This window comes from Tamandua tetradactyla, chromosome 10 (assembly GCF_023851605.1).
Source record: "Tamandua tetradactyla isolate mTamTet1 chromosome 10, mTamTet1.pri, whole genome shotgun sequence".
Classification (NCBI taxonomy): Eukaryota; Metazoa; Chordata; class Mammalia; order Pilosa; family Myrmecophagidae; genus Tamandua; species Tamandua tetradactyla.
In genome coordinates this window covers 21,495,048-21,517,790 of record NC_135336.1, presented here as the reverse complement: position 1 = coordinate 21,517,790, position 22,743 = coordinate 21,495,048, and the positions used below count along the sequence as shown (strand labels likewise).

Below are 22,743 nucleotides of genomic sequence, written 5' to 3'. Positions count from 1 at the left end.
ATATATTGCAATTGTTGACACCTCTTACGTATCTTTTAATCTGAACTTACTATAAGTTGCCCCCTCCCTTTTTTTTTTTGCTTGCAACTTGTTTATTGAAATAATAAAGTTATTTTGAGTTTTCACCTGCCATGCCGGAGACACGGGTTCAATACCCAGTGCCTGGCCATGCAAAAAAAAAAAAAATAGGTGAAGGTTATTTGTTCCATAGAATTTCCAACAGTCTGCAGTTTACTGATTCTACCTCCATGGTATTGTTCAATATATTCCTCAATGGTATGTAGGGCCCATAAATAAAATTTAATGTGAGAAGGACATTTTACAGAGAGATAGATGAGTACAGAGATATTTATCATAATTTTGTTAGAATAGTCAATAAATGGAAATAATCTAAATATTCAACAATAGGAGCATCCCTGTTTTAGCTACATCCAGGCAATATTATATGGCCATGTTTTCAAATATTAAAATACTATCAAATAGTAAAGAAAGATGCTTATGTTACATAAACAAATGATGACTTTGTTTAAAGAAACAACAAAATATATTTCTGAGTCATAACATATTTTGTCTAAATTCCCACAAAGAACATGCATTATTTTTATAAACAGATAGTACATAAGCATAAAAGATGTGGCATCCCACATCATCTCACATTACTGTAAACACTGTATATTTAGTGAACACTTGATTCTCTGTGGTTACACAAAAAGTGAGCCATAGCACTACAAGAGCTAAGGAATCTAAAAAAGGTAGTTCTCAGCTGGGCAGGGAATGAGACCTGGGTCTCTTTATTTAGAAGTGATTCTGGTATGAACTTCTGATTCAGAAACACTGGCCTAGGGCAGTGGATTTGGTCTTGGCATGTAGGTGGGGATGGTTTTTTCTTTTTTACATGGGCAGGCACCGGGAATTGAACCCAGGTCCTCGGGCATGGCAGGCAAGCATTCTTACCTGCTGAGCCACCATGGCCCACCCTGGGGATGGTTTTGTAGGGCTATAAGCCCTACAGGAGGGCCAGTAGGAGAGGAAACAATCACGTGTGTGAAGCACCCCAGGAGGGGTTCTCCTGCAGAGAATGGGAGTGACCTGGGGACGTGTACTTACTTTTCACTACGAGAGTCCAGCTGCAGGACACCTGGCCTCGGACATTGGAAGCCATGCAGCTGTAGTTCCCACTGTCCTTCGTGCGGGCTTTCAGCAGACAGAGGTAATGGGATCCGGCTTCGTCATAAACCTCGATGGTGCCTTCTCTTCTCCTCACAGGGGCGCCGTCCAGGAACCAGGCTACTTCAGGCCTTGGGAAACCTGAAACTACAGGGCCAGGTGAAGGACATGAGATCCCTCCAAGAGCACACTGTGGTTGCGGGGTGGAGAGGGCCTGAATCAGAGGGAAGAATTCAGTCTGGTGTAGAGCTGCCCTCCTACTCTGAGTCTGCTCTCCTACCCCTCAACCCCCCTCTCTACAAGAGTGAACGTCATGAAACAGGCAGAGTCCTTGGGGAGGAGGTCTCCAGGTCGGCCAAAGCATGGAGAAGAGAGGAAAGAGAAGAGACCCTGTTGCTTGTCTAATGATGATGATGATGATGATGATGATGATGACTTTTCTCCTTTTGGGTAGTTAATGATTAGGGCACAGTGCTGATGTGCTATTCAACAATGGACAATGGGCCACTGTCTGGCGTTCCCCCAGAATAAGGGAGATTACTAGACTGAGTCCTTCCGAGGGGAAGATTCCTGTTGGATGGGCTTCCTAAGAGGCCTAGTCTATGAGGATAGGCGAATGTAGAAGACTTGGAATAAACTGTGTGCTGAAGGAAGGGAGTGATCACTAAGGGGCTGCATTTTGGGGATTAGTGACCTTACTTAGCTCTACTCACCCTCACATTTGAACTTGACTGCTTGATCTTCACTGACTTCCTGGCTTTGGGGCTTGCTCTCAAACTTGGGGATTGTTGAATCTCTCCGGCTCTCCATGGGGATTTTCCTGGCAGCAACCTTGCTCACAACTTCTTGGCCTCGGAGGTCAGACTGCCGGGACGGTAAGGTGGCTGGAAGGGGAGCAGGTGGCCTCTTCTTCTCTTCTCCAGAGGGAGAGAGGGCCCCCAAGTCTGGTGCTCTCGGTTCAGCCTGGGCCTTTGCAGCCTGCAGGGTGATGGTGCTGGAAGTCTTCTGAAGGACTGGTGTCTTCAGGGCCTTTCTAGGAGAGTTTCCAAGCGGCTCCAGCTTGGATGTCCTCAGAGGCTGAGGCTGGCTGCTTGTGGCCCAGGCTGGGGGATCATCTCTCTGGACGACGGAGTGGTTCTTACTTTCAGCTGCAGTTTCCTGGCCACCCAGTTTCAGCCCCTTCATGATTCCATTGGTCACCTCCCTCCTGATGTCTGAAATGGCAGCCTTCGTTCCTCTTACAAATGACCTGTTCAGGGGTGGTGGTGGTGGGGTAGCAAGGGAGGGCAGTGGGGAAGGAGGAAAAGGAATAGAATGATTGTATGATTACTCATAAACATTATTCATCACAAGGACAGTTCCAGGGCATCTCAGGCCCACAAATTAAGAGAAAGTAAGAATAAGGTCTTTCTTTTGCAGTCTTCTTAGTTTCCCAAGCCAGAAAACAGGCAGCCATTCTTGATACCATCCTATCCTTTTTCCTCATCTCTACTGAGTGCTACCCTCATTCAAACTACCTAACTGTTGGCCCTTCTCCACTCTGCCCCTTTCTAATCTGTTTTCTACACAGCAAACCACAGCCAATTTTTTTTTAATATCATTAGCATTATTTATTTAATTTTGAATGCTTGTTTTACTGTTAAATATAACATGCACACAAAGAAAAGAGAAAAAAAAAGCAATGATGTTCGAAGTATACTTCAATAAATCGTTACAGAACAGATTTCAGTGTTTGTTATGGGTTAACACTTAGAACTGTAAACTAGCAATCTATTAAATTCCCCCTTCTTAAAAGCCATTCCGTTTCTGATATATTGCATTCTGGCAGCTAATAAACTAGAACACTAAACAATATACATCTATGCTTCATTGTATAAGACCCTCTTATTTAAATAACAAGAAACTTAAAGGTCAACCAATTATTGTGATTTCCTGCTTGGAAATCCTCTACATGCCTTTTTATAAGTGGTTATGACCATTCCACTATTTCGGATTTTTCCTTCTAGCGGCTGCAAAACAGTGGAGGCTGGAAGAAATTTTTTTTTCTTTTTTGGGAATAATAACATGAACACTAAAAAGAAATGCTTCAAAGCACATTGCAACAATTAGTTGTAGAACACATTTCAGCGTTTGGTATGGGTTACAATTCCACCAATTTAGATTTTTACTTCTAGCTGTTCTAAAGTACTGGATACTAAAAGAAATATCAATATAATGATTCAGCACTCATACTCATTTATTAAACACTACCTTCTCTATATAAATCCACCATCACCTCTGATCTTTCTCTCACTCTTTAGGGGTATTTGGCCTATGCCCATTCTAACTTTTTCATGTTGTAAGGTGCTGTTGAATTGGGATAGGGGGTTGGAACTAGTTGATTTCTGGAGAAGCTGGCACCTTGCACAGCCAATCTTTAAAAAACATAAATTGAATGAATTATGTCTTTTCAAGCTTAATGAACCTCCAACAGCTTTTCCATTACATTAAAAATACAACTGAGCTTCTCAAGATGGCCTACAAGGATGGAAGGATGGCTTTATATGAGCTGGCTATGGCTTGCCTGTCTATCTATCATAATCTATATATCTACCTACCTGTCTTCCTTCCTTTCTTCTTTCCTTTTCTCCCTCCCTCCCTCGCTTCCCCTTCCCTTTCTTCCATCCATCTACCCACCCATCCATCTATAATTTGTTAAATAAAATAAAATGGCTACATGCATAGAGCATTCTTGGGAGAACCACTTTCCAAGAAATGACACTGCTTTCCAAAACACCAAACAATTTATCACAGGCATGGAAACTTCTAGGACCTGATAAAATTGCAGTTTGAAAAACACTTAGACACTTAGCAAAAAGTCAATTTCAATCCAGTAGGGATGGCCTATCACAAGATGGATAAGTACATCATAGTAACTGTGAAAGTTTGAAAGGATTTATTTACCCTAAAAAATCCATGTTTTAATCCTAATCCATCTTGTGGAAGCAACCATTTCTTTTAATCCCTATTCAATCAAGTTAGAAACTTGATTAGGTTATCGCCAAGGAGATGTGACTCAACCAATTGTGGATATTAACTTTTTAATAGCGGGAGATGTATTCCCATTCCAGATGGGTCTTGATTACTTTACTGGAATCCTTTATAAGAGGAAGCATTTTGGAGAGAGTCCCTTTTTAGAATGACGAGATAGCCATGACAATGATGAGAGCCCATGCGGCCAGAGACCTTTGGAGATGAAGAACGAAAACGTCACTGGGGGAGATTCCTGAAGCAAGAGGCCAGGAGAGAAAGCTGGCAGACATTGCCAAGTTGCCTTTCCAGTTGAGAGAGAAACTGTGAACTTCATCAGCCTTTCTTGAGTGACTAACCTCTTGTTGGTACCTTTATTTGGACATTTTTATAGACTTGCTTTAATTGGGACATTTTCTTGGCCTTAGAACTGTAAACTAGCAATCTATTAAATTCCCCCTTCTTAAAAGCCATTCCGTTTCTGATATATTGCATTCTGGCAGCTAATAAACTAGAACACTAAACAATATACATCTATGCTTCATTGTATAAGACCCTCTTATTTAAATAACAAGAAACTTAAAGGTCAACCAATTATTGTGATTTCCTGCTTGGAAATCCTCTACATGCCTTTTTATAAGTGGTTATGACCATAAACTGTGACTGATGCTAGGCTCCATGAAACAACCCATTTGTTGCACGTTGCATTCTACAGAGCACTCAGGGGAAAGGCTGATATCTTGTGCAATCCATGGACCCCTCATTTGAGGAGGAGCAGCTACTATAACATATGCTGAAGTCAATACTCATAAAGGCAGATGGTCACTAGGACCCTATGCTGCTGCCACCTCTGACTCTGTCATCAAAAACAAACAAACAAAAAAAGTAGTTGTCAATCCTAAGGAACAGCTAGGGCAATATATAAGATTCCACAAGGGTTCCAGGCACTAGGGTAACTTTCCAGAAACCTACAACCTCCAGATGGGTCCCTGGTCCAGATAAGTCCTGAAACCTAGCCCAGCCTCTCCAGAACATCAGAAGGTTCCATCTCCCTACCTCATATTAGTGACAGACCCTTCCAATAGCAAAAATTTAGAATTGCCATAGCCCAAACAACCCCAGAGAGAGGTATGGAAAGATCAAAGGTGATAGGTCTTAACAAATGAATATGAATGCTGAATCATTAAATTGATAACTCTTTTAGTCTCCAATAGTTAAGAATAGCTAGAAGCAAAAACCTAAAATTGTGAAACTGTAACCCATGTCAAAATCTGAAATATGTTCTATAACTAATTGTGGTGCTGTGCTTGGAAATTCATAGCTTTTTTGGTATATATATATTATTGTTCACAAAAAAAACAAGGAAAAAAAAGTCAATTGTGATGATAAAAAGTATTTAAGCCCTCTAGCCTCTTACATTCCGGAGCAGCTAGAAAGAAAAATATGAGAAGATTGTATGATAGCCCATGACAAACTCTGGGATCTAACCTGTGACCATTTTTTGAAAGTGCTTTGAAAACTATTGTTTATTTATTTCTTTGCTTTGTATGTATGTTATATTATACAATAAAAAAAGTTACAAAAAAAAAAGTGGCTGTGACCATACGGCTATTGAGACTCCCTTCATCTTCCCCAGGTTTGAGATTTCCTTGCTTGAGCAGTTTCTTTTTCAATAAATACTTTTAATGCTTTAATTTGTATGTGATAAATTGTTTCCTTTGACATTATCTAATCTATACACAAAATAAATTTTATTTTATGGTAACATATATACATAACATAAAATTTGCCATTTCAACTTTTTTTTTTTTTTTGGAAGTGCACGAGCTGGGAATTACCATTTTAACCATTTTTAAATGTACAATTCAGGGGCATTTATAAGGTGCTATCAACATCACCATCCATTACCAAAACTTTTTCATCATCCTAAAATGAAACTCTATACCCATTAAGCCATAACTCCCCATTCCTCCTCTCCTCACCTCCCCCAACCCCAGCTCCTGACAACCTCTAATCTACTTCCTATCTCTATAAATTGCTTATTCTAGATAAGGAACACAATTGTTGGCTCATAAGATAATTCTATATTTCAATTTTTGAGGACTTGCCAAACTGTTTCCCACAGTAGGTGCACCATTCTACATTCCCACCAGCAATGTATGAGAGTTCCAATTTCTCCACCTCCCCTCCAAGACTTGTTTCTTTCATTCTTTTTTTAATAATAGCCGTCCTGGTGGGTGTGAAGCGGTATAACATCGTGTTTTGATTTGCATTTCCCTGATAATTTGGTCTGTCTCTCAAAATCTCACAAGTCACTGTCTCTGTCACAAACTGAAACAACCTCACAGTGTTTTTTGGGATTTTACACTCACTTTCATCTCATCTCAGCACTTTTGAACATGTAATTACCTCTGGAACTCTTTCTCCCTGAGCTTTTCTTTATAGGTCTGAGTTCAATTACTAAGTTTTCAGAAAGGCCTTCCCTGACTCTTTTTTTATATGCTGTTCTAGTTTTCTAGCTGCTGGAATGAAACACACCAGAGACTGATTGGCTTTTAATAAAAGGGGATTTATTTTGCTAGTTCTTCAGAGGAAAGGCAGCTAACTTTGAACCGAGGTTCTTTCTTACGTGGGAAGGCACAGGATGGTCTCGACTGGCCTTCTCTCCAGGCCTCTGGGTTCCAACAACTTTCCCCGGGGTGATTTCTTCCTGCATCTCCAAAGGCCTGGGCTGAGCTGAGAGTGCTGAGATGAGGAATGCTGAGCTGCTTGGGCTGTGCTATGTTGCACACTCTCATTTAAGCACCAGCCAATTAAGTCAAATATCATTCATTGCAGCAGGCATGCCTCCTAGCTGACTGCAGATGTAATCAGCAACAGATGAGGTTCATGTACCATTGGCTCATGTCCACGGCAACAGAACTAGGTGCCTTCACCTGGCTAAGTTGACAACTGAATCTGACTACCACATATGCTCTATGGTGGGGGGTCACATATCATTCTTCTTCCATGTGACTATTGCATTGTTGCAGCATCATTTATTGATTTTTTTTTGGAGGGGGGTTAGTGCATAGGTTGGGAATTAAACCCAGGTCTACTGCATGGCAGGTAAGAATTCTACCGCTGAACTACCCTTGCAACCCCCTTTCCTGACTCTTTAATCTAAATGAGCAATGCTCTGTTATTTTACCCTCATAACATTTATCACAATTTGTAATTATGTATCTACATGACTGTTTACAGCCCTTCTCTACACTATGCTCACTAGCATCTAGAACTGAGCCCTGCACACAGGAAAGGAAGCTCCTGATGAGTTTGCCGAATGAATGAAAGAATGGATAAGGGCCTACAATGTGGAAAGCACCTTTTTCAGAGCAGGGTTCCCCCCTAATGATGATTTGCTAGTGAAGATACTGAATAGATACTAAGAAAAACAATGACATTGAAATGATAATCCTCAGTCTTCAAGAGCCTCAATACCAACAGCAAACCTGACATGGGTCCTGTAGAGAATACTACCCTAGGAGAATAAAACACCCAAAATTAAACAAAGTTCCCATAACTGTCAATTCTCCCTTCCTATATCATGTCTCAGAATTTCAGGGCATTTCTGGGAAATAATCCCGCTTTCCTTAAGAGTATTTCTAGATGGAAAATATAAAGTCGCAGACATACCTATTGGCATTGTCCAAACCTGGAAAAACGGGGAAGGAAGAGAAAGATCATTAGAGGAATATTTTATAGAAGAGGAGAAAATGATAAAACAATAACCCTGTCAATTCATTGGAGCTTTTTCTTCTCAAGCATTTCCCTGTCATCTAAGTTGCCACCTCCCCTCACTGCTTCCAGCTTCCCTGACCCTGAACATCTTAGGTGAATCTGATAAGCTCCTCCTGGCTCTGGAGAGCACTGTCAAAGCTTCCAGGGCCTTCCTGCTGACATGTGCCCCTTAAACGTGGTCTTTGCTACCACATTGTGAGGCCAGGGGCCTGTTCCTGTCACTAACTTGCAGGAGGAAACAAAAACCAATTGAGAGAAACAAAAATAAACATCTATTGAAAATTTCAAAACCCAAACACTTTTAACCTATACATAATCCTCAATAACAATCCCCTGAAAGTGGTCATTTGGGGACAATACTGCTTTAAAAATTTACAAAGTGTAATTTCATTCTGGTTTTTAAAGAAAAAGCACACACCATATTTTTTTTTCTGCCACATTCTTTTAAAATGTTCTACCCTGGAAAATTTTCAAAATATACCATGATAAAAAGAAGGATATTACAAACCCTGAAAGTCATCACCCAGATTAAGAAAATATCAACATTCTGCCAGTCTTACCTACCCCTTTTAGTCTTTTCTTCCCCCCACTGGAGTATTTAAGGCAAATCTAAGATAATGTATCATTTTGTCACTAAATACTTTATAATAGAACAATGCTAGAACAACTAGACACTGCTCTAGATAACCAACAGTAAATTCTGATCCAGCAGTGGGTGGTGAAAACAAATTCTCCAGTCAGGACAGGATTTTTTTTAAGTGATACAGAATGGGACAGAAAACACAAGTGTGTACTGTATGTAGGCAGAGTACGTATTGTTTCATGAAGCCTGTTTCAGTTAGATATGTTTACGCACATACGCATTTCCTGGGTTGCAATGTAAAATTAGCTTTTTCTATAGGTATGAGAAACACTGTGCCGATAAAGAGTAAAGAGAGCAAGGAGTAACAAGTTTCTGAGAAAGGAAGGAGACAGAGGAGAAAAATCATGGAAGGAGAGATGAAAGAGAGGTCACCTCGCTTCCTGATCTCCCCAAACCCACCTGACTCGAGGTTCCTCGTTCAATACAGTGATGTCAATCCCTTTCCCTATCCACATCCTCTGGCTTCCCTAGACAGGCTGAGAAGAACCCAGAGGAATGGAAAGGAGGTAACAAATTCAAAGAGATTTCAGAGGAAGAAATGAAAGGGTTGTTGACTAAAGCAAGGAAAAGGCAAGGTCAAAGTGATGCTGAAATGTCCAGTCCGGAAAATGTCCAGTGCAAGAAAATGGGATTCCTGGAGTAGAAAAGGTTAAATTGAGAGACCATCGATTTGAAGGACAGAGTGGATGATAAATTGTTTTAGATAGGCAAAATCTGAGATGATGGTGAAACACTTGCAACGTCCAATTTTCCATTATCAACTAGAGATATGATAAAAGGAGTCTGAGCAAGACGAAAGGACTGAATGAAGGACTGAAGGTACAAATGGGGGCGCAGAGTGTGGGGACACAGGGGTAGGTGGCAGCCTGGCTCACATCATCTGCCTCTGTAGCTACATCTGTGTTGCCTGCCCACCACCTTTCCTTCTGGCTCAAGACCTTACCCCTAGGGAACATACAAGGGGTAATGTGTGTTCCTGTATTACACTCAGATGCATAATGACAAGAGCTCCTTCTAGGAGGAAAAGATACCAGAGGAAAGACTTATTCTGCACCACCCCTCCCACAGGTGATACCTTGGATGGAAAGCTCAGCAGACATGGAGGCCTTCCCTGACCCGTTCACCACCGAGCATGTGTACACTCCCACATCGCTTTGGTGGACTTCCTGGATTTCTAGAACTTGCATCCCATTCTTCTCAAACATAGACACACGGGCACTTGGCTGCAGTGGAACATTTCCCTGTGGATGGCAGTAGGGTAGTTTGGTCACAGAAACCTGCTCACCTTTTGGTATTGTCCTTTCTATCATCTACAACAGGACAGTGGGACAGTCACAGGGCATGGAGAGCAGAGCCCTCTGCTCTGGGCCTCTAACAACAGGGTCACAGAGCAGACTTTGGACAACACAAGGGACCTGCTTTTAGGTTTACTTATGTGGTGTGGCATTCAGTTCAGCTTAGAGCGGATGCATGGATACTAGTTTTAAAGGAGCCCTAGTTTGAGATGGGAAATTCTATATTCTTTACTTCAGCTTTCTTTTGCCTCCTTCCTCCTTTTTATTCTTTTCCTAGGATCAATTCAGGAGAATTAGGAACTAGGTAAAAGGCGTCCTTTTATCATTTTTATCTAGGAGTTTCATCTTTGAACAATTTTATCTCCCTGATCTTGATTTTGGTTGTTTCTAAGGCTCCTCACTCTCTTATTTAACTCCCACCCCATCCCTGCTGCCTGCATTTCCTCCTTCACCTCCACTTCCCCCATGTCTGTCTTCACATTGCCCATCGCCGAATGATTTATTATTCATTTATCTATCTATGTATTTATTTATTTATTTTTGGCATGGACAGGCTCCAGGAATCAAACCTGGGTCTCTGGCATGGCAGGCGAGAATTCTGCCACAGAGCCACCCTTGCATCACCCCATCACTGAATGATTTATAACCACGTCCACATGGACCCTCTAAACAGTATTTTGAGGTGGTGGTATTATTCTCACAGATAAGGACATCAGGGTCCTAAGAGATTAAATTACTTGGCTAATATCACATGCTTCGTGAACTGGGGAACTGTGACTTGAAACCTAATTCCATGACTTCAAATCCCATTCTTTTGAGATTGCCAGGTCTGCCTTGACTCAGAAGTTTTCTATTTTTTGAGTGTGAGAATTATATAACTAACTGCAGCTAGTTACAGAGGGAGAGTGTACAAATAGGGACAAGAACAAGCACTATCAACAAACATATAGCAAACCCTCAAGAAATACCTATGGTTGAAACAGAGAGAACCAATTGGAAAGACAGACTCCCACTAGTCCAAGGGTCTAATTCTGAACTTCCAGGGTCCCCAGGCCGGGGCCAGAGTTAGGATAGACAGAAACTTCACCTTGAGCCAAGTGACTTGTGGCTGGGGCCGGCCAGTGATCTTGCAAGAGAATCGTCCCAGGTGTCCTTCTTTGACCATTACTCGGCCCAGCTTGGTGGCAAACTTTGGTGGGCACTCTCCCCAGATACTAGGACGGGTCTCCACCGTGGAAGCTGTAAACCTGTCCCTGGAAAGAAATCCCATACAGAGAATCCAGCCCCAAACAAGGCACCAATTCAGATCCTTCTTCCTACCCCTCATCCAAGTCATCTAAGTCAGGGTCAGAAACTCACGAAGGGTAGCATTCCCAACTCTATGCTCCCAACACCTTTCTAGTGACCCCTCTGGAAAAAATCTATGGTACCAAATCTGTTTCCGCTACCTCAAGAGTATGCAATTAGACCTAATTTACCACCCTCCCTTCTATTTAGGTAAACCTGAATTCTACTGCGCTTCGACTAAAAGACTGAGGTGGCCCAAAAGACTGTGAGCAGAAGTGATGTATGCCACTTCTGGTCCTGGTCCATAAAAACCTCCTCTGAGATTCTCAACACCCTCTGCTCTCCATATGCAGAAGGTTCAGCAAAGACACTAAGGCCCTAGGAGATGATGGAGCCACAACATGGAAGGAGCCTGGATCACTGAAAGAAACTGGAATGTTCTCCACTATTCAAGAATATATGAATTCCTTATCTGGAAAAGAAATAAACTTTCACTGTATTAAGCCACTGAGATTTGGAGACTTGCCTATTATAGCATCTACTGTTACTTACCCTTACTAATACAGGTGTGTTTTCCATAAAAAAGTATCGCATATTGATTGTCTCTTCTAAATCTGTCTATTGTCTTGACTATTAGAGTTCTCTACTGGCTATGGCCACATCTTCAACTTCTTCAGTATTAAGTAACTGGGCCAGTCAAAGGGACTACCCAAAGAGGTTGCCTTGGTCAGTAGGGTCTGTGTGAATGACAGACCTTTAGTAACTCTAACTTAGGATGCCCAAGAAGACTTATTCCCTAGACCTACCCTGGTCAAGTCAGCAGGAAAAGCCATTCAAGCCCTTACCCTGGCTTAAACACCCAGCACTTACCCCAAGGTTTTGGAAACGATAGACTGACCATGCTTCTTCACAGAGCTACCTGCAAGTATGAAACAAACAGAAAGAGATTGAAGGGTCAGGACTGAGTCACCAACTTGCAACAATGAAACTCAGAAAGATTCAACAACAGCAGTGGGGTGGGATACTGGTGGTAAAAATTAACTTTGATTGAACACATAAGTCAGGCATTAGGGAAGGTACTTTACTTATATTACCACATTAATTAATTGCAATAATTTGACAAGGCTGGTACTACATTATCCTTTCATTTTTAAACATGAGAAAAACGAGATTCTGAGAAGTCACCCAAGCAAGGTCACAGAGTAACAGTGGGGCATCAAGAATGCACTCAGATTTGTCTAGTTCTAGAACATTCAATCACTTCGTGAAGCTGTTAAATGTCACAGTCATTCATCCTGGACCTTCCACTTTGTGAATGTTCTAGTTTGCTAGCTGCTGGAATGCAACACACCAGAGATGGATTGGCTTTTAATAAAAGGGGATTTATTTAGTTAAAAATGTATAGTTCTTCAGAGGAAAGACAGCTCACTTTCCACTGAGGTTCTTTCTTACACAGGAAGGCACAGGGTGATCTCGGCTGGTCTTCTTTCCAGACCTCTGGGTTCCAACAACTTTCCCTGGGTTGATTCCTTTCTGCATCTCCAAAGGCCTGGGCTGAGCTGCAAGTGCTGAAATGAGGTATGCTGAGCTGCTTGGGCTGTGCTACGCCAAGTTCTTTCATTTAAGCACCAACCAATTAAATCAAACATCATTCATTGCAGCAGGCACGCCTCCTAGCCGACTGCAGATGTAATCAGCAACAGATGAGGTTCACATGCCATTGGCTCATGTCCACAGCAACAGAACTAGGCACCTTCACCTGGTCAAGTTGACACCTGAACCTAACTACCACAGGGGATTATCTGCAGTTATTCAGGACCTTTCTGGAAAATTGAAAACCCAATTGAAGGGAAGGAGGGAAGGAGATGTGTGTGCACATCATATCCTGTCTATTCACATTTGACACAGTCATCCCTCCATCCTTCCAGTTCCAGCCCAGCAAACAGCATTAGGCTGAAATGGACAGAAGACTGGAGATGAACTACAGTGGTGCCAGCTGCTCATCCAGAATCGGCAGCGCTGTCACACTGGTACTGCTGGTTCCGGGTGAAGTATTTCCCACTGGGCAGGAAGCAGTTAAACAGCAAGCCCAGCAAGGCAGCTGGGGTCAGCTCCTTTTCTACAGTTGCTGCAGCTGGGAAGGGGCAATTCATAATGTGACCAGGAAATAACTATGAAACAGTGGTTTTTGAGGAATGGCGAAGGGGAGGGAGCATTTTTGAGGTGGTGATCGGCTTGGAAGTCATTCTCTTTTTGCCACAAGCTGGAAATGTTTATGAAACCCCATTTAAGACATGTAAGAATAGGCTAGAAGTCATTCACTGATATTAGCAGGCAGCTGCTGTGGGGGAATTTGCAGTGCTTACTGGAAAAGGGCAGTGATCACATCTATACAAATGTATAGGAACAAGGAACGGAGGGGGAGGAAAAGGAGATTTCCCCTCGGTCGTCCCTGGTTCTTTATGGTTTCACTAGATTCTTACTGAAAAGGGATTAGTAATAACTTAAATGTGATGCCACACTTAAGTTGTGGCTCTATCTGATTGGCAATTACTGTACCTGCATTTCCATTTAACATAACTATTTAGTAAGATGTTTCTGTTCCATAATGTGGGTACAGTTTTTGTCATACAATTCTCTGTCCAAGGTTAAAAGCACCTTTAAACTGAAAAAGGAAAGACCTGTTCTGGAAGGACCCAACTGACATCTATGCTCAAGATATGGGGCCTCTCTGACAGTGCTGGACGAAGTGCAAACCCTTCAGTTCTTTGGGAAAGTATTTGAGCAAGTAAGAATCAGAAGTTCTCAAAATGCCCTGTTCTTTGATCGGTACCTCCCTTCCTATGATTCCATGCAAAAGACATGATGCTAAACATAGAAAAGAAAGTTTACAAAGCTGTTCACTTTGGTCTTATTTGTAATTGAGAAAAAAAAAGCTGATAAATTTCACACAGTAAGAAGATAAAATAAATGGTTAAGTAAAATGGACAAGTAAATGTCTCATGCTGCCATTAAATGATGTTTAAGAATATATGAAGCACACTGAAATATTTGGCTATAATCCTAACAGTCCACTTAACTCCATTCTGACCTCCATCCTGCCAAATCCAATGGTTAATCCTCTGTCCTCATCTCACTCAGATATTCAGCAGCATTTGATACAAGGGACCACTCCTCTTCTCCCTCCATGTAACTTTTCCTATAGATTCTACCAGTTTTCTTCCTACCAGGTTGCCAGTCTACTCAACCTCCTCCTTTGCTTACCCTTGCATGCTGGTGCACCCTAGGGCTGAGTCCTGGGCTCTCTCCTCAGCTCAGTCTACTCTCTCCCAGGTAGTCTGAGCAGTCCCATACCTTCAAATTCCATCTACAAGATGATGATCTGTGCTGGTTTGAATCTGTTGTGTGCCCCAGAAAAGCCAAGTTCTTTAATCCTTATTCAGTATTGCTGGGTGGGAGCATTTTTATTGTTTCCATAGAGATGTGACCCACCCAATTGTGGGTGGCAACTTCTGATTAGGTGGTTTCCATGGAGATATCGTCTCCACCCATTCAAGGTGGGATTGCTTACTGGAGCCCTTTAAGAGGGAACCATTTTAGAAAAAGCTTTAGAGCCACTAGAACCAACAGAACCCACACAGCCAGAGACTTCTGGAACAGAAGGAAAATGACCCCGGGGAAGCCTTATGAAATGAGGAGAGAAAGCTAGCAGATGTTGCCATGTGCCTTTCCAGCTGACAGAAAAACCCTGAACATCATTGGTCTTTGTGAACCAAGGCATCTTTCCTTGGATGCCTTAATTTGCTCATTTTTATAGCCTTGCCTTAATTTGGACATTTTCACAGCCTTAGAACTGTAAACTGGCAAGCGAATACATTCCCCTTTTTAAAAGCTATTCCATTTCAGGTATATTGTACTCTGGGAGCTTTTTCAAACTAAAACAACCCCCAAACTCATATCCCCACCAGGCTTTCCTATTCACTCTCAGAGGTATCCAGAACAGCATCCAAGTATTAAAATATTTGTTAAATAAATGAACTTTATGGGAAAAAAAGAGGAGCAAACAAAATTATTTACTCTTTGTGATCACAATTAGGTAAAGATAAAAATACCCAAACATAAGGAAAAGACTGGAAGAGAATATATCAAAATGGTTTAATAGTGATTGAGTGCTTTTATTCGGTTATATTTTCTAAAATCTATAAACACACATGATTTACTTGTATAATGGTTAAGACAAAACAAAACATGATCTGATTCCAAAAACAAGAAAACAAACAAAAAGCAAGAGAAACAATGGAAAGAGAAAAAGATTCCAGCATTGAAATGGGTGAATTGGATGTCTTCTTATGATCATCACATGCTCTACATGACAGCATTATCCACATGCCCAGTCACTAACACTCTCTCCTAAAAATATCCATGCACTATTCAGTGCACTCATCAGTGTTTCTGTATCACTCAACTACTTCATCTTGGAGCAAAAATTTGATAAAAAATTAGACTGAGCATCTTCAAAACTCTCGGGAGCTAAACATCTTAATCCAAAGGCTGAAATTCCTTTATTCCTTAAAAATTTAAAAAAAGTAAAAACATAACTTTTCCCCAAAGAACAGCAAAAGAACTCTGTTTGGAGGTACTTCAATGTCATGGCAAGTTTAGTTTATGGTATGAACCAAAGGTAACACCATAAAGCAGTCAACAGAAATGGGATTGAAGAATGCTTATTTTTTTTTTAAACTTTTTTTATTAATTAAAAAAATTAACAAACAAAACATTTAGATACCATTCCATTCTACATATATAATCAGTAATTCTTAATATCATTACATAGTTGCATATTCATCATTTCTTAGTACATTTGCATTGATTTAGAAAAAGAAATAAAAAGACAACAGAAAAAGAAATAAAATGATAATAGAGAAAAAAAAGACTATACATACCATACCCCTTACCCCTCGCTTTCATTTACCACTATTTCAAACTGAATTTATTTTAACATTTGTTTCCCCTATTATTTATTTTTATTCCATATGTTCTACTCTTCTGTTGATATAGTAGCTAAAGGGAGCATCAGACATAAGGTTTTCACATTCACAGAGTCTCACTGTGAAAGTTATATCATTGTTCAATCATCATCAAGAAACATAGCTACTGGAACACAGCACTACATTTTCAGGCAATTCCCTCCAGCCTCTCCACTACATCTTGAACAACAAGGTGATATCTACTTAATGCGTAAGAATAACCTCCAGGATAACCTCTCGACTCTGTTTGGAATCTCTCAGCCATTGCCACTTTGTCTCATTTTACTCTTCCCCTTTTTGGTCGAGAAGGTTCTCTCAATCCCTTAATGTTAATTCTCAGCTCATTCTAGGGTTTTTCTCAGTCCCTTGATGCTGAGCCTCAGCTCATTCCAGGATCTCTGTTCCATATTGCCAGGAAGGTCCACACCCCTGGGAGTCATGTCCCATGCAGAGAGGGGGAGGGTGGTGAGACTGCTCGTCATGTTGGCTGGAAAGAGGGGCCACATCTGAGCAACAAAAGAGGTTCTCTTGGGGGTGACTCTTAGGCCTAAATTTTAAGTAGACTTGACCTATCCTTTGTGGGGTTAAGTTTCATGTGAACAAACCCCAAGACTGGGGGCTCAGCCTATAGCTTTGGTTGCCCACACTGCTTGTGAGAATATCAAGAATTCAACCTGGGGAAGTTGAATTTCTCCCCACTCTCACCATTCCCCGAAGGGGGCTTGCAAATACTTTTCCAGTCACTGATCAAATGAGAAGAATGCTTATTTTAATGGGAGTTAACACCAGAGAGTTTACATCAAAACATAAAAAGAATTTGGGTTAAAATAACTATCAGAATCCATTTATAGGAAAAAATTTGAAGTTGCAAATTGCCAGATAAAGGCAAAATTAATTTTGTGAAAGCATGAAAATCTGGCAAAACAGTAAGACTATGCAGAAAAATAGATGGAAAGGGAAATAAGGTAAAAATGCCCAAAATGGAAGAATAATTTAAAAGAATTGGTAAAGACAGGATCAAGTTGGTTAGGAAAAGAAAATGCCAAGGTGCTGAAGGCATTTTAAACAGTCAGATTATTCAAGGACAAGTAAAAGACAATACCAGCAGGTTTTAGGAATAAAAAGTTTAATGGCAGAGGGGACAAAAGTAGACCTAGCACTTTTCCTCAAAGGACATAGAAAGACTGAATCGAGACAGAGAATACTGCTCAAAAAGGTTGTAAGGAGGTGCAATGCTTCTGGAGATGTATGGTGATGCAATATATCATCCAGACAGGGACAGCTGAAAGAGACACAATCAATAATTATGCCAGGACAAAAGGAGTCAACCAGGACTAATCCAGGCAAACCGAGGAGCAGTCACGCTATTTGTACAGCCAATTTCTAAGTGGATTTTAAGGATTGCTTAAAATAGTGTTTCTCTGCTCCATCAGAAAAAATGCCCACATTTTATTCCTGATACTTGGTAATGCTCCCTTTGCCATCCTGAATTAAAATTCACTGCTTACCACCCACTAATATAAATTTCAAAAAGAAAATAAATGTAAAACCACCACTTCAGTATAAAGGTGAAATAAAAGAAAACACATTATGATAATTACTTTGATATGTAAATGTTCAGACATGACTATTTCAATATGTAAATGTTCAAGCATATTAGAAGACATAACAAAATAGTCAAATGCTGATAACAACTTATAATAAATTATTGGATTTGAAAGCAAGCAATCACAAACCACTCTGTACAACTAGTGCAGGAAAATGAAGCACACAAGTGGACACTATAATAAAAATTAGTGTTAGAATAAATAATGGAGCAGATATTCTATATATGAGAGAAAGAAGAAAATAGCCTTAACAGAAAATAACATAACAGGACAAGCTACAGACCACTGAAATGGAAGAAAAACAGAACTATAGACAAGCTATATGTTCGAACGAAAAAACAGCAGCAACACCAAAATAAATAGCTTCAATACGTAATATTTTTACTATTTAAATTTCTCATCCCTATACTTTAAAGTTTTAAAAGATACAGGAGACAGCAATAACATTTAATGAGATGCTTACATTTCATGTACGTCTGCTATTTTAACAATATTTTGCTCTAAATCTGTTACGCATCGCAAGTCTTTTCTGATCCATATTTTCAGGGCAATAATGCAGTTACTATATTTTCATAAACAGCTACATATATAGCTAAACACTGTTTTATTTAGTAGGAAAAAAATGTTGAGACTTAAACTTTTCAATAATTTTGAAGCTATAACTTCATTCCAATCTTCCTTCTTCATAATGGTCATCTCTTAAATTATTGGGCTTTTCTTGTAACATCTTGAAAACCTCTCTTCATATTATTGAAGACTAAGGCACCACCAATTTATACGTGTGTTGTGTCTATTCCGGCAGGACATTCAGCAGTTCTAAGGAATGTGGAAGAACTGTCACTGGGCAGTACTGTCTTGAGTGGTGGAGGACATCCAGCAACTCTGGTCCTTGCCCATTAAAGGCTAGCAGCTCTCCCAAATCACCAGAAACCAAACGGACCCCCCAAAATTTCCCAAGTGCTCCCTAGAGGGCGATACTATCTCCATTTAGAGCCACTGGCTTAAGGAAATTTATGGAGAAATTCCCAGTATTAAGGCTTCTGTTAAATATTAAACTTGATATTTAAGAAAAATGAGAAAGTAGAAGCTAAAGGTCACTGAAATTGCTCAGTACAAATAACATTTTTGCAGAAATTCTACAGCTAGATATCACCTCTCTCTTCTTTAAAGCACTTTGCCTTTCTCTTAAGGCTCAGATTTTATTCTAGATTTTATTATGCACATTAGTCTAAGGCCCTGGCTAATTCCTTATACATAGCAGGATTTTGAGTTTTCATTTAAAGGCAACAATGAATCACTGGAGCGTTTGAAACAGGGGAGTGATAAAATCCAATGTGGATTTAAAAACATATATTTAAAACAGCAATGTGGATTTTAAAAAAGGATACATAAAACAGCAATGTGGAGGTTACAGTGGGGAAACAAGTGAAGTGGGGAAACTAGCTAGGAACTTTTACAACAGGGAAGAGATGATGACAGCCAAGACTGGGATGGCAGTGGGGGTAGAACGATGCAGGCAGATGAGAACTACCTATAGGATGGCATATCTGGATCTGGTTGTGGTTGAGGATGACTGGGTCGCCTTGCTGACCACCTTCCCTAGGACATGTGGGTTGTCTGCTGTGCCTTCTTGGGGGGCATCCAAAGTCCCTAACCATAAATATTAATGGGTCTCTTTGTCACCGGCTGCCTATCACTCTATACACAGGGGGCTCATCTTATGCAAACTGTTCATCTCCAGTCTACATGTGCAAGAAGCTTTGGAGCTCACTGTTCCAGTCCACATGTGCTGGTGTGTTCATGTACATATATATTATTCTTATGCTGTGATACTCAATAACAAGTATGTTCTTCTACAGAGCTGAGGAAGTAATCCTAGGGTGCCAAATAGACATTTCAGGAGTTTTGTTGGGGGCTCCAGAAAATTGAAGCACTAAAGAATCAATTCTTCTGCAGGGGTTTGAAATAAAATAGACACCTGTTAGGAAACAAGGTATTTACTGGTCATTCATTGAAAAGGCAGCAACACAAAATTATTCTTTAGAAGAGGGAGTAGCTCAATAAATTGTTTCCAGTGACCTCTTAATTGTCTTAAGTACACTAAAGAGAAATTTAGATACCATAAGAGAAAAAGTAACTTATATCCTTTGGAGTCTTCTTTTAGAGGTCAGACATCATAGCTCCCTTCTACAGAGGTATTTTCCATGTGATTCCACAAACTAAGCCAAGTAGCAGGTATTCCCTTAAGTACTTAAGTCATAAAGACTGATTTTACATCGATTTATCAGAAAGAAAATCAAGAAAAATTTGTCCCCAGTTTGAGATATCCCTTCTACCCTGTCCTGATATGATATGGTATCAGTCATTTGGTCAGTATAGGTATCAGATCAAAAGCCACTCAGTGGGCAAGCCTAATACATGGGAAGGCTATTCCAAGTATCGATCTGCAGAGTTCATTGCACTAATAAGTAACCCTTTTTGCTGGGGACTAGGAAAATTATGATTTATCAGAGACTAGTGAAACACATGACACAACTGTAATCAGATTACCTTGTAATAAACTCATATGTTGAGAAAAATAAAATTAAAAGGATTCATGAAGCAAAGGTACCCTCACAGTGTGTGCCCCCCCTTGGCTGTGGCTAAGGGGAACAGCTCATTATGAGAGCCACATAAAGCACGAAAATGGGAAAGAATTAGTGGGTAGAATTCACTCCATGTACCTACTGGAATGGATACAACTCTAGAAACCACCTGGCCTCATGTTCCAGACCTCCTACAGTCTCCTCCCAATCTGTCCTTCTAGCTTCATTTCCCACCACCCTCTGCTTTTCCCAACCTACATCCTGGCCCTGGGCTTAGCCCCAGTCTACCCCACCCCCAGGCCTTAATTCTCTCCATTTCTCTCACACTTCCATCGTATGAATCAAAGTTGGCCTGTCTAAATCATATTCATTTCTTCAGGACTAGCTCAAGTTCCTCTTCCTCCAAGAAGATAACACAGATCATTCCAGCCTCCAGAGGTCACATTCTCCTCTGAACACATGCTGCCTGATGACCAGAGTTGTGCTTTTACTTAATTTTCAATACGTCTATGTTTTATCTGACTAATCAGGTCCTTACTGAAAGGATCTGAACAAAGTATTTTGTCTCTCACACTACCATACAAAATTAGAACTTAATAAAAATGCCCTAATGTTGAACCTTAATTGCAAAATAATAATGAATAATGAGGTTGAGAAAGTCAGTCTCTCGAGGACAATGACTCTTGTTCTATATATAACCCTGTACAACATAAAACATCAGCACATTCAAGAAAATTTGACAGATGAAGAAGAGGCTAGAACTATGAACTGGGCAAAGCACAAATCCATAAAGGGCCAGCAGTGGAGATGGAAGAAGGTGGGAGAAGAGGCAGCATCAAAGATAAGAATCAAAAACGAGTCATCCCAAAGATGGGTAAGAACCAAAGATGGGCATTCAGTGTGTATTTTTGAGGAAAAAAATACACAAGGGCAAAGTGGAAAGTGAAAATAGAGAAAGGAAGTCAAGATAAAGATTTCAAAATCATCCTTCAAGAATAGAATAAGATCACATAATTTGTTATCTAACTCTTCTGTATAGTAAATAATTGAGGTTTTTGCCAAAGTAGTCTTGGTAATACAACTATTTCACACCAAAGAGACTAGTGGGGCAAAGAGGAATTTTCATCTCTACCCAATATATGTCATTAACTTTGATTAGACAGAAAAGGACGAAAACTCAGAAAATTTTAAGTTTCTCTCTGGATAAAAAAAAATAGGGCATATGCCACTAAAAAAAGAAAGGTCATAAGGGAATTTTATAGACTGAAAAGAGTTTTTAAAAAGTATACATGGGGAATATAATTACAGGCTTTAAGAAAGGTAGAAAACTAGACAACGGGAGATAGTACAAAATAATTAAGAGAAGTAAAATAGAAAAGGAGGACCATGATAGACATTTTGGAGGAAAAGAATAATTTAAAACTCAGCCAATACAAATAAACATGGATTTATGATACACAGTGTTATCAATCTGACCCAACCTGAAGGTAAAAGGAATTGGAGACCTGTCCCTGAGAACAGATAAAGGCCAGAAAAGATGGCAAAGGGGCATTCCCTATGAATTCAGAATCACCCCAGCGTGCTGGCGTCAGTGGTACCATAAAGCTGGACTGGACAGTGACTAGGGTGGCTCTTCCTGAGCCCGCTGACCCGGGGCCACACCTCTTCTGTCATGTTCCAGGCCTCATGCTGCCTGGGCCTCTCCCTCCTACATGGTCTAGAAGCTTTGGTTTTTATGACCGCTGATTTCATGGGGTGTAAGACGAGAAGCAACAGCACTGGGATTGAGGTGGCTGGAAGGTGGGGAGAGGTGTGCTTGGGGAGGAGATGGACAGGAGACCAACCATCTGGAAGAGGAGAGCCAGGCAGCACTGCTCAAGCCCAGGGCCGATTTGAACAGGGGCAACTAAAAGGCAGTATCTATGGCTCTCGGCATTCCCCTGGCCAGACGGGTGCCATGGAGGGAGGAGCAGAGTAAAATTCAGATCTTTCTGGGATAATAAAACAAAAGCCACAAAGGTAAAAGTGAGGTGGAGACAAGGGGCAGAGATGAGCTACTTTCTGTCATATCATAGGCTGATGTGCCTTTAAAGGACCCAGCACACAGACCCCTCTGTTTTGGATCTGGGAAATGCTTTCTACATGGAAACAACTGTTCGTCAGACAGTTTCTCAGAAATAAATGTTTAAGGACTGTGACCAATGGCTAGCCTCTCCATGGCAGTAAGATTATTTGCCTAAATCGAATCATGTCATCTTCCTCCTTGCTATTCTCCAATGACTTCGCATCGCCGTGGTCTAAAAGCCCTCTATGCTCCTGCTACCTCTCCAAACTCATCTCCAC

The 22,743-nt window shown here is 40.6% G+C and overlaps 1 protein-coding gene across 3 annotated transcripts in view; it reads right to left on the bottom strand.

The window, feature by feature from the left end:
- The window catches only part of MYLK (myosin light chain kinase), a 318,148-nt gene that overhangs the window by 117,100 nt on the left and 178,305 nt on the right, over positions 1-22,743 (bottom strand). For all 3 annotated transcript variants that reach the window (XM_077118124.1, XM_077118122.1, XM_077118123.1), the window contains 6 exons: positions 12,052-12,100; positions 10,982-11,147; positions 9,675-9,840; positions 7,852-7,870; positions 1,881-2,416; positions 1,108-1,314 (listed from right to left, as the gene is read on the bottom strand). In XM_077118124.1, the coding sequence (XP_076974239.1) occupies positions 1,108-1,314; positions 1,881-2,416; positions 7,852-7,870; positions 9,675-9,840; positions 10,982-11,147; positions 12,052-12,100 (1,143 nt within the window). The remainder of the gene's footprint in view (positions 1-1,107; positions 1,315-1,880; positions 2,417-7,851; positions 7,871-9,674; positions 9,841-10,981; positions 11,148-12,051; positions 12,101-22,743) is intronic.